Source organism: Phyllobates terribilis, unplaced genomic scaffold, assembly GCF_046119375.1.
Source record: "Phyllobates terribilis strain yellow unplaced genomic scaffold, ASM4611937v1 Scaffold_4__5_contigs__length_816908805, whole genome shotgun sequence".
NCBI classification, from domain to species: Eukaryota; Metazoa; Chordata; class Amphibia; order Anura; family Dendrobatidae; genus Phyllobates; species Phyllobates terribilis.
The window spans coordinates 522,153,440-522,166,738 of NW_027362764.1; the positions used below are offsets into that span (position 1 = coordinate 522,153,440).

The window sequence follows — 13,299 nt, forward strand, 5'->3', positions numbered from 1 at the left end:
TATAAGGCAAGAAATCCCACTTATTTAACCTGACAGTGCACACCTGTGAAGTGAAAACCATTTCCGGTGACTACCTCTTGAAGCTCATCAAGAGAATGCCAAGAGTGTGCAAAGCAGTCATCGAAGCAAAAGGTGGCTACTTTGAAGAACCTAGAATATAAGACATATTTTCAGTTGTTTCACACTTTTTTAAGTATATAATTCCCCATGTGTTAATTCATAGTTTTGATGCCTTCAGTGTGAATGTACAATTTTCAAAGTCATGAAAATACAGAAAAATCTTTAAATGAGGTGCGTCCAAACTTTTGGTCTGTACTGTACATGCTGTGTTCCTCCACCTCCATTTATCTTTAGCTGTCCAGCTATATTTCTTACTGAATAAAAATAAATTTTGTCACCTGATACACAATTCTTTGGGTTGTCACTGGCATCTTTGTAGGGTTTACTCTGTTTATAAAAATGATTCAAGAAGAAGAAAAGCATCAATCACCATTTTCTAAAAATCAGTCCTTTATTGCGATACATGGGACATGCATGCGGTGCGGGGAAATCAATGGCCGATGGCTGTTTCGCATCTAGCACGACGCTTGTGATGGTCACAATTCATCTGTTCCTGTCGCTTCACAGTGATCTGTGCCCAGATCAGACCTAGTCAATGAATCAGAACCAATCTATTGTGGCTTATGCTTATGTAGCTGCTGAAAAGAATAGGCAGTATGAGTCTAATATTAGGCCTAGTGACTAGTGCAAAAATTGCAAGATTTCAGATTTTTTTTATATAAATATAGTGATATAGGGAAAAAAAGATTGTAAAAACAGGTTTAAAAAAAACTAACATAAAAGTCTGACTGAAACAATAGGTCATTCTTTAATAACGAATTTCCTTTAAAAGATAAACATTTGCTTTAAAACATCTGTAGTCCCAGGTGATTTTGCACTTGACACGAGAAATAACATTTCTAGCCATTAAATGACTTGAATTTATCACTAGTTTCTGCCTTTTTCATGTTTCATCTCTAAATTTTCAGCTGCCTCTGAGCTACTGGGCAGACGCTAGCCATTATGATTTCTCGCATGCACAGTACACATGGATAGATTCCTGCTCTTCTGTATTCATGTTGTACATTGAGAAAAAGCAGTATGGATGATAATATACTGTAATATTGAGCAGTGTAACTGTAGGGTGAGATAAAATATATACTACAATGCAGCACCTTCTCGGTCGCTCTGCCTCTCTCTCATCATTCACCTTTCCCCCTCTCCACAGAATTCAATAGGCAGCTGTAACCTGATCATTCAGTGAGCTGGCATTCCATGAACCTTGTTTTGAGCAAAACTGACTTTAGCTGTACTCCTGATTGAATTATCAGTTTAGAAGTTAAATGGAAGAAAAGCTAATAAGTGGACAAAATAGTATTTTTCCCTTATATGATATTACAAAGTTTCTTATTTTCATTTGTATTATTGATTTATGCATATTTGTTGAAATGAAAGTAACCATTTAAGCCAGGGATCCCCAACCTGTAGCTCTGGAGCCACATGAGACAACTAGGAGCAGGACAAGTAGAGGAGGAGAATGAGCCATGAAAAGATTAAGGCCACCTCCTTTGCTGGTGTTGTCAACCCCCTTGGCGCCTACTGATGTGTCTGCACTGTGCACTCAGCACAGTGAAGGGACGTAAACACATCAGTGAGCTGAAACCAGAGAATTGGCTCCCACTCCTGAGAAAAAATACTGACCGAATACTGACCAAATACTGATAATGGGGCCGTGGCCTTAAAGTGAGAGTCCAGAGGGATTTATGGCTCCTTCCCTCTCACTCAAATAAACATGGGGATGTCCACTTTCAGTAAAGTGGTACCCAAACTTTGAAAAGTACATAAAATAACAAACTCATCATGTACACATCGGTCCAGTCGGTCTTCTTCAGCTGCTGCTGCAGTCTCTGTGTTGTGACTGTTGTTGTTAGGTGACATTCTCACATAACCTAAAGGTCCTGGCAGGACATTCAGTCTCTATTTAGATTGAACAGTGCAGGAGAGATCCAATGGCTAGTCAGTGGAGATGAGGAACAGGAGACAGAGAAGTTGTATGTGCTGACGTAGTAGAGCTGTGAGTACACAATGGGGAAATGATACTGTGTGTGGGAGGGCATTGTACTGTATTGGAGGCACTGTAGAGATCATGAAAGATGTACCATTCTGATCGGGAACACTTATGGGTTTCACAATATTTCTGTATGGGCGCATATAAAGGGGTTTGAGGGTGAGGCAAGGGTACTGACTTAGAGTAAAATAAAAATTGCCACGTTGCAGTACTTGTCGCTCTTTCTTATTTTTTTGTGAATGGCTATGAGGCTGTTGAGTTTGGGAAACGGTTTATGCTCAGACTGTAAATCACGGACAGCTGAATTTGGCCTAAGACCTTATTCAGAGATGTCTGAAACAGTGATTTACGCAGAAGTGCATTGGTCAGTCCGGAAATCACAGTCCATGCTGGTACCGTAATATACAGTTGTCTTAATTCAGCCTTAAGGTATGTTCAAACTAACTCATTTTTGTCCATGTACTATCAAGTGTTAGTTTATGTGCTTTGAAAAAAATGGCATCATGTTGTAACCAGGACAGATTTACAGAACAGACTAGTGCATGGAAATAGCAGACTGTTATCCACTATATGGACAAGCACACAGAGCTTCACACAAAGCCATGTGGGCTTCTAAATTTACGGACGTGACTGGTCCAAGTTTTACAACGGCCATCTGAACATAATATAAGATAGGGTAATATATACAACTAGCTATTGAACCCGTTCTACGCCCGGGTGGCGAGCATTTTTATTGCTATATGGTCTCCCATCCTGTTATGTGCTGCCCCCATCCTACACCCCATCCTGTTATGTGCTGCCCCCATCCTACACACCATCCTGTTATGTGCTGCCCCCATCCTACACACCATCCTGTTATGTGCTGTCCCCATCCTGTTATGTGCTGTCACCATCCTGGTATTTGTGAAACCCAATCCTGTTCTCCCCATCCTATCTTGGCATGCATGGCACCCCTTCATATCAATCCTGGTATGCATGGCTCCCTCATCCCTAATCCTGGTATGCATGGCACACCATCCCTCATCCTGGTATGCATGGCACCTCTCATCCCCAATTCTGGTATGTATGGTACCCCTCATCCCTATCCTGGTATGCATGGCACCCTTCATCCCTATCCTGTATGCATGGTACCCCCTCATCCCTATCCTGGCATGCATGGCCCCTCATCCGTATACTGGTATATATGGTACCCCCTCATCCCTATCCTGGTATGCATGGTACCCCCTCATCCCTATCCTGGTATGTATGGCACCCCCTCATATCAATCCTGGTATGCATAGCTCCCTCATCACCAATCCTGGTATGTATGGTACCCCTCATCCTTATCCTGGTATGCATGGCACCCCTCATCCCCCAATCCTGGTATGAATTGCACACCATCCCTCATCCTGCTATGCATGGCACCCCTCATCCCCAATTCTGGTATGTATGGTACCCCTCATCCCTATCCTGGTATGCATGGCACCCTTCATCCCTATCCTGTATGCATGGTACCCCCTCATCCCTATCCTGGCATGCATGGCCCCTCATCCGTACACTGGTATATATGGTACCCACTCATCCCTATCCTGGTATGCATGGTACCCCCTCATCCCTATCCTGGTATGTATGGTACCCCCTCATATAAATCCTGGTATGCATGGCTCCCTCATCATCAATCCTGGTATGTATGGTACCCCTCATTCTTATCCTGGTATGCATGGCACCCCTCATCCCCCAAACCTGGTATGAATGGCACACCATCCCTCATCCTGGTATGCATGGCACCCCTCATCCCCAATCCTGGTATGCATGGCACCCCTCATCCGTATCCTGGTATGCATGGTACCCCCTCATCCGTATCCTGGAATGCATGGCCCCCCCTCATCCGTATCCTGGAATGCATGGCCCCTCATCCGTATCCTCGTATGCATGGTACCCACTCATCCCTATCCTGGTATGCATGGTGCCCCCTCATCACTATCCTGGTATGCATGGTACCCCATCACTCATCCTGGTATGCATGGTACCCCCTCATCCCTATCCTGGTATGTATGGTACCCCCTCATCCCTATCCTGGTATGCATGGTGCCCCCTCATCCTGGTATGCATGGCACCCCTTATCCATATCCTGGTATGTATGGCACCCCTCATCCCTATCCTGGTATGCATGGTACCCCTCATCCCTATCCTAGTATGCATGGTACTCCTCATCCCCAATCCTGGTATGCAATGCATGGTACCCCTCATCCCCAATCCTAGTATGCATGGTACCCCATCCCTCATCCTGGTATGCATCGCACCTCCTCATCCCTATCATCATGGTATGCATGGTACCCCCTCATCCCTATCATGCTGCACACACACAAAAAAATAAACACTTATACTCACCTTTCTTCCCTGTGCTCCAGCGCTGCGTCCCGTTCTGCCGGAGGAGGATTGTGGTGCCAGAGTACGCGCGTGCCCATACCGCGCTGTCCGGTGCCATTTTTCTGAAGACACACTGCAAATGTGTCTTCAGTAAAATGGCGCCGGATATCACGCTATGCGTATGTGCCGATTCTGACGCCTCACTTTTGGTGGTTTTACACAAAAACTATTTGATAGAAAAAAGAATTGTTTTTATATCACTCTATTCTGACAGATATAGCTTTTTTATTTCTCCGCTGATGGAGCTGTATAGTGGCTTTTTATTTGTGGGACAAGATGTTGTTTTCAGCGGTACCATTTTTATTTACATTCGAGTTTTTGACTGCGTTTTATTCCACTTTTTGTTCAGCGGTATGATGATAAAGCAGTTTTTTGCTTAGTTTTTTATTTTATTTTTTTACGGTGGGTTAAGTCGTGGGACAGTTTTATAGGTCAGGTTGTTCCAGACGCGGCGATACAAAATATGTGTACATTAATTGTTTATTTTTGTTTTTACATTAATATATGTATTACATTAATATATTTTTTTTATTGTGTGATTTTTAAAAAAAATATTTTTACAATTTTTTTAAAGTTTTTTTTTCTTTTTTTACCCTGTCCCAGGATGGGACATCAACTTTCCCTGCCCTGATCACTGATCTAATACCCTGCAATGCTTTTGGACATGCACAATCAATATCTCTCCCATTCATCAGTTGGCTGGTGCCCACATGCACATTAGAACATTAGAAAACCTGTCTATATTGGGCAGATTCAGCCAGCATTGTCCAAGGTGTGTGGGGGCCTTTACTGTTGTGTTGCATTAGAAAGATCCATACAATAGTATTCTTACTTATGATCAACACATATATACATCAGGCTACTTGTCATTGCATATTGGTGATTTCTTTGGAGACGATGAGAGTCCCTATTATTTCACATCTTCTCCTATAAAGTGAAGAGTATATAAATTATAAATGTTATAGAATAACATTGGCAGCAGTACTGAAATGTGAAAATTTATGTTTTCAACTTTAGAAGCATACAGCATACATATAGCAGTTAATGCAATTAGTAAAGATATAGATTTTGTTATTTTGGTACTTTATTAGAAATATACAATTTACTGAAGTTACAATAGTTAAATGATCACAAGGACAGCCACATGCTTTCCCTAGAAGCAATTCTTGTGTCAACTGTGCCATCTTGTGGGCAAACTCAAAACTGCTATTCCCTTTACTCTTGGCTGTCATGTCCTATAAAACATTGTGTATTACAAAATATGTATTAGGAAACACACAAAAAAAAAAGCTTCTTGTAGAAACTTTATTGCTTTTATAACAAAGATATACAGTATTTCAAATAAAAGACATCTTGAACAAAACAATTACGTTCCCACAGGCTTTAAAATAATACAGGTATTTACAAGTGAACAGGAACCTATTACAGGTCGGATGCAGGGATTTAAGAAGTCAAGTATTCAAAGTAACACTGGCAGAGCGAATTGTATTAGTGGTGTTCATAGTGCTATCCAGAGATCTATTCTCCCTTTTAGGCAAAATAAATATATGGGCAGAAGATTGAGGCGTTCAGAGGGTGCAGCGGAAAGAAGAGATGGTCTTTATGGGTACAAGTGCCACATCTCAGTGTGGTCGAATACCCTCTTATAATACAGAACAGTATAGAAATCAGATATATAAATGATAGGAAAAGCAATGGAAAAACAAAAAGAACAATAATAAATAGTACATTACATTTTCTCTTTACCTGAGTAACCAAAGTAAGCAAATTACAAGGCAAGTAAGTAAACATAGTGACAATCTAGTACATGATGCGGAATGTAAGGTTCCTCTCTGCCGCACTATGGATATCTTATAAAGTAATGTCAGGCATTATAATTCTATTCATAACACAGTTAGTGCAAACTCATGAATAGTTAGATGAACATTTGGCGCCAATGGTGAAATAAGAACACAAGAAGTGCTGAAAACTAAAAGCGCTGTGGTATTAATGGTGCTATATAAATAAGCATAATAAATACTACCGCTTACATCTGGAATTTCAATTTGGAAGTTTGTTCATGAACCGGTCACCAATGAATGTCAGAGACTCAGCATATGGGTGGGGAATCCTGCGCTCTATCCCATGATAGCTATACGTGTAGACAGATGAGGTGTTACTGTGTGCTTGGGAACTTCTTCCCCAAAATAATATTCTATCTGTGCTGTCAGGAAGATCAGTGCACTGCGTCAGTATTATTTGCTAGCAGACTGCTATACAAGAAAGTTACAAATATTAAACAGTTAAAATGGAGGTCACCTTTAGCTATCACAGTTACTGATTACTATAATAGGGGATGCAGAGCCACATAGTATAGAGTTATGTTGTCCCCTTCAACCCAGAGATCAGACAAAATGTTAGGCTAAAAATGCTCTTGATCCAATCTTCTAACTTGTCAGAAGGTAAAAACCTTAAGAGTACAATCCACACTGGACTGAATTGCTGCAGTTATTTTAAATAAATAGAATACAGTACCAAGCAGGTGGATACGATTTTATAAATTGTACCACCATTCTGCACACTTTTTCTAACTGGAAATATAAGAATGATGTGGATTCCTATATGTAAATCATGCTTGTTTTGTTCTGGATTGATCACGAATCTTCACGGCTTTTGGATTTTACTGAAAGTCCACCGCATCACATGGCTTAGACCTAAGGGAGTTATGACCAAAAGCTAAATTGCCTTCAGCAGTGCGGGTAATTATTACATGCCCTCACATGTAATATATATCCAGCCTGCTGTTAGCAGCCGGTAAGTCCTTTAACCCCCATACACAATAGATAGCTGTTTGCCGAACAATGGTTGAGCCAATCATTCGGCCAGAAGTTATCTGGCCTGGGCCTCCTCCATACACAGAAGCGCTCGCTCGGTCGAGCACCCTGTGTTGGCCTCAGCTTATCTCATGGACAACATAAGCCAATCAGCAGTCTGAAATTGAACAATCCGGGTCCTTCTTTCCCCTAACATGGTCTATTGGTGGAGAGTTGGGAGGTCCCCATACACAGTGGACTGTTGTCCAAGTCTGCTGATAATGCAGGTTTGGCTGACTTTAATCTAATGTACATGGGGGGCTTTAGTCTTGACAGTATGATCAAAGAAGTATACTTTCACTTCTATTGTAAAATTCTGAATTTGATCATATAGAATTAGTTCTAGGTTCTCAATTAGGTTTTATTTTCTCAGATCCTGTTGGAAATTGCTATGATGTCACTAACCAAAATATTCAGCAGGAATATAAAACAATACAAAAATGGTCGCCTGTGGATTTGTAGAAGGAACATACCAAATATGAGCTTCATGAGGATCTTTCCTAATTTTAGTAAATACTTGAATTCCCTAAAATATAACAATTATGGGGCATCTTTACTTATAACTCTGTATTTTGCAGTTTGTTAGTTATTCCTTGTAGAAATACATGAGTAATTTGGCAACTGGGAGTGTCTCTATACAGTGTGACACTGTCCAATCAGTGTTTGCTATGTAGGGGCAGGTCCCCTTGACAAGGCAAGTGTTAATGTCCAGTTGTGATTTCATAGAGATTCAGAAGGAACAGCAGCGGAATGGTACAACAGAGTTTAAAGAAAAGATGCTCCAGAATTGTGATCATATGAGAAATGTAAGTTACTAAAAGCGACATGTCAGGACTGGTGACAGGTCCTCTATAATAGTGATTCTATAAGGGCTTGTAAACGGGCATCCTATACTACCACCTGCACATAATAATTCCTTAATATAATGTCTGAGACATAATTGTGGGAAGTGTCACATTCCATTTCGCTATCCGGCCTTTCAGCTGGCTATAACATGGGCTGTGGTACAATACCTTCCTCCAGTCGACCACCCAGTGCATGACATTCTTAAAGTAAACATATAAAATCCCTTTAACAATTCATAGTGGTTTTATGTGGAAAAACTGGTCCAGTTTAAAGGGGTTGTCCAGGATTAAAGTTTCCATTCTTATAGGGTTGCTCTTCTTGGCTGATCCTTGCACAGATTCTTGGCCCTTTTGATGCAGAAGATCATGCAGATATTACCAGTTCTCTAGGAAATCTTGTTCTGGCTCTACTCAATATTCTTCTTATGCCTCTTGAATAGATTCCACCAATTCAGGTAATATATTTTATATTTTGACCTTTTGTGTTTCATGCAGGTCCTCCTTTCTCCTTTTATATCTAATTAATCATTCAGTTATACTAATATATGGATATAGTGCAATAAACTATAGGAACACTTTCCATTTTTAATCTGCGTTTATGGATCCTCTTACAACAGCATTTATTTGAAAAAAATTATTTGGGAGGTTCCTTTGACTTTTTGTTATCAAGCTGGTCTTTGTTAGTCTAGGCTTATTGAATATACACGAGTTATTTCTTTATTGATCTATATATCTGCTTTTTTTTCGTCTTTGCTGATTTTGCCTTATTAGCTGGGGCTATTATTGTCTCTAGGACTCCCCATATGACATCCTTTTTTAAATGAAATTTTAACATGTTTATATGGTTCAATAAAGATTTCTAATTTATTTTGGCTGCTATACTCCCTATTGTTGTAGGTCATAGCTTCTTGTTGGGAGGGCCTTGTTACTATATGGTGACATGTAGGTATTTATGGGAAATAAGAACAGAGCTGTACTCACTCTCCCCCGGTCCACTCTGCCACTGCTCTGGTCTTAGTGGACAGACTGCAGTGGAAACATCATGACAATAGCACACGTGACCCCTATAACTAACCACTGGGTTCAGCGGTGATGCTGACAATTTAATTCCGGACAACCCCCTTAAGGGTATTACTCTACTCATTGAGAATACAGCCTTCCAATCTCATAAATATAAGCTGGAGACACAAAGTGAAATCATTCTAGCGCTTCATTTCTACAAGATGGTTTATATACTATACTGCAAATCAATGTACAGGGTGGGCCATTTATATGGATACACCTAAATAAAATGGGAATGGTTGGTGATATCAACTTCCTGTTTGAGGCACATTAGTATATGGGATAGATTCCTCCAAGACTGTTGAAACACAAAAATTGATGGTATGGTGTTTTATATGGGGTACAAAGATAGTGGGGCCATTCTTCATCAATGGAAACCTCAATGCCACTGGATATCTGAAATTGCTACATGATGATGTGTTGCCCTCTTTATGCACTGAAGATGGCACGTTCCCTGAGTTTTTCCAACAAGATGGTGCACCACCACATTATGGGTGTCAGGTCCGAGCATTCCTACATGAACAGTTTCCTGGAAAGTGGATTGGTCGTTGTGGGCCAGTTGAATGGCCACCAAGGTCTCCCGATCTGACCCCCTTAGACTTTTATCTTTGGGGTCATCTGAAGGCAATTGTCTATGCTGTGAAGATACGAGATGTGCAGCATCTGAAACAACGGATACTGGAAGCCTGTGCTAGCATTTCTTCTGCGGTGTTGCTATCAGTGTGTCAAGAGTGGGAGAAGAGGGTTGCATTGACAATCCAACACAATGGGCAGCACTTTGTACACATTTTATAAGTGGTCATAAACTTGTAAATAACTCATGAAAGAATAAAGTTACGTTAAAACCAAGCACAATTTCTTATGAAATTCTCAGTAAGTTTGATATGTCACATGACCCTCTTCCCATTGAAAAAATTAAAGTTGCCGCAATGGTCACCACCCATCTGGAAAAGTTTTCCCCCTCCCATATACTAATGTGCCACAAACAGGAAGTTGATATCACCAAACATTCCCATTTTATTTAGGTGTAGCCATATAAATGGCCCACCCTGTATAGAGAAGGAAGGCTGAAGGCAACATCTAAGGAATCCTTTAAAGATCAGTAACTTTATGATTTCTATGTGAAGGATGATTTATTATAACAGTTGTGTTTCTCTTTCAAATAATACTACAAGATTGTATATAAACATCCTCTAGTGCATGTTAACATAAATTAGTGGCAAACAAGGGAATTATAAGGAATTATAAGGTTAAAGTAATGGTTCAAAGGCTACGTGGGACTGCAGGAATGAAAGATAAAAACAAATTAGTGGCAATGTAAGGAGTCATGCTTAATAAATCAACAACAGAAGGTAAATCAGGGCGCACGTATTAATCTCATCCATTCTTACTGACTTGTATCAGTTATAACGCCGGTATCATATAAAAGCCTTTCTCTTGTGCTCTTCTCTTTGGCCCCCTGTCGCTATCTCATTCATATGGCTGAAGTCACTAGATCGCAGCGAGGCACATGACCGCTGGAGCGCCACAAGGTTCACAACTAGGAGGAAAGCTTGGAGTAACTTGGCGGGGAAAATTTGCGCTTCAAGTACTTCAAAATATAGAGGGGAAGACAGCTGACAACGGTGATGGCCGATACTTTCCATAGGAAGGCAAGTGTTGTAATAAAAGCAACATCTGTGATAGAGAGAAGAGCAACAGGTTTAGTATTAGATTCAGGATAAGCCAACACAATGAACATCAAGCTGAACAATCAAGGCCCGCACTATTGCTCCCTAATTAGCAGCGGACTTTCATGTGATATATGCGGGTGGCCATGACAAATTTTTAGCTTCTTGGGTGTTCAGATGTCGTTCATATGCACATGGTTACAATAAATATTTGTCTTTTGTGGTGATGACAGCAAGCAATGGCAAATAAAGTACATGGCGGGCTTATATATCATGGGCGATAATAGATAGTTTGGTGCCAAAATAGAATAGAAAACCATGTGTGTTATGTGCGGTTATATTGCCTGGTCTTTAGGATGTGTTCTACAATGTCACGCTAAAATATCTCTGGCTATACATGCGCCTGTTATAACTAAGACTGTTGCTAAGAATTATTAGTCCTGTTATGTGCTATAAAAAAAACAAATCATCGAAATGTAAAAAAAAAAAAAAGAAAAACATGGAGAAGTTAGAAAGTGGCATGTTATAGGTGGCATGTTATTGGTGTCATGCTAGTGGTGGCATGCTATAGGTGGCACATAACAGGTGGCATGTTACTGGTGGCATGTTACTGGTGGCATGTTATAGGTGGCATATTACAGGTAGCATGTTATAGGTGGCACGTTACAGGTGGCATGTTATAGGAGGCACGTTATTGGTGGTATGTTACTGGTAGCCTGTTATAGGTGGCATGTTATTGATGGCATGCTATTGATGGCATATTACAGGTGGCATGTTATTGGTGGTATGTTACTGGTGGCATGTTATAGGTGGCATGTTACAGGGGGCATGTTATTGGTGGTATGTTACTGGTGGCATGTTACAGGTGGCATATTATTGGTGGTATGTTACTGGCGGCATGTTATTGGTGGCATGGTATAGGTAGCACGTTATTGGTGGCACGTTATTGGTGGCATATTACTGGTATGTTACTGGTGGCACGTTACTGGTGGCGCGCTATAGGTGGCGCGCTATAGGTGGCACGTTATAGGTGGCACGTTATTGTTGGCATGTTACAGGTGGCATGTTATAGGCGGCACGTTATTGGTGGCACATTACTGGTGGCATGTTATAGGTAGCACGTTACTGGTGGCAGGTTACTGGTGGAATGTTATAGGTGGCACGTAATAGGTGGCATGTTACTGGTGGCATGTAATTGGTGGCATGTTATTGGTGGCATGTTATAGGCGGCACGTTATAGGTAGCACGTTATTGGTGGCAGGTTACAGGTGGAATGTTATAGGTGGCACGTTACTGGTGGCATGTTATAGGTGGCATGATGGAAGCTCAGAGCAGACCATTGTTAGGGGTCTTACCAATGTAAAAACAAAGAAGAATCACTGCCAACAGAAGTGCTGCTAGTAGCGTTCCTGGTGACAATGATACTCTGTGTGCATTGGCAGTTTCTACTCCGGATCACTGGTATCTCCTGAGGGAGTTGCAGCCACATCAATTCTACTCCCCCAGCTTTTACTATAGTTGCGTTTAATAGCACAACGTCAATAGGCGAGTACATACTGTATACTCATTCATATACAACTTTCCTGTCAGATTTCACCCTATGGAGAGCTGTGTGGAACCTTTTATATTTCAATTAGGGTCTTGACAGTCAGTAGAAAGCCAAAAGTTGATTTGTACAGTACTTTTTTTTTCTATCCTTTTGAACACATCTTAGCCACTGCGTTTCTCTAGAAAACTACACACACGACTCTGCTTAAAGCTGCTACAGGATGTTCAGTAACTCTCTAAGGCTATGTTCATACATCATGATTTTTTTCAGTGTTTTTTGCTGCAGATTTTTATCCAAATTTTCAGCTGCCTTTTGCAGTACCAGCAAAGTCTATGAGAAACCAGAATTCTTTGTTCACATATCTTGTTTTTTTTTGTTCCATATTTTGTGCCTTGCATGTTTTTTTGGAAAATACAGCATGTCACCTCTTTCAGTGCTTTTTCAGCGTTTTTTCACCCATCGGAAGTAATGGGTGGTGAAAAAAACGCACCAAAATTTGCATCAGTGTTTTTTCAGCATTTTTGATGGTAAAATAGAATTTTATTTTTCACAGAACTTTATGTACATGCATAAATAGAGCCAGAAGGACAGTGAAAAAAACGCTGAAAAAACGCATCAAAAAAGCACCAAAACTGCAAGAAAAATATTGAACAAAATGCCTATGAAAATAAAGTTTTGCTGCAGATTTGTGACGCAAAAAAAACATGATGTGTGAACATAGCCTAAAGCACAGTGTTAGTATAATAAAGTAAGAAAAGTGGAAAAAAAACATAAAGCTGATCATATTCATGAAATGACTGTCAGC

At 40.5% G+C, this 13,299-nt stretch overlaps 1 protein-coding gene across 3 annotated transcripts in view; it reads right to left on the reverse strand.

The window, feature by feature from the left end:
* Positions 1-5,807: 5,807 nt before the first annotated feature.
* Positions 5,808-13,299, reverse strand: part of ATP9B (ATPase phospholipid transporting 9B (putative)) — a 383,456-nt gene continuing 375,964 nt past the window's right edge. For all 3 annotated transcript variants that reach the window (XM_073678911.1, XM_073678910.1, XM_073678909.1), the window contains one exon: positions 5,808-10,952. In XM_073678911.1, coding sequence (XP_073535012.1) covers positions 10,816-10,952 — 137 coding nt within the window. In that variant the 3' untranslated portion in view covers positions 5,808-10,815. The remainder of the gene's footprint in view (positions 10,953-13,299) is intronic.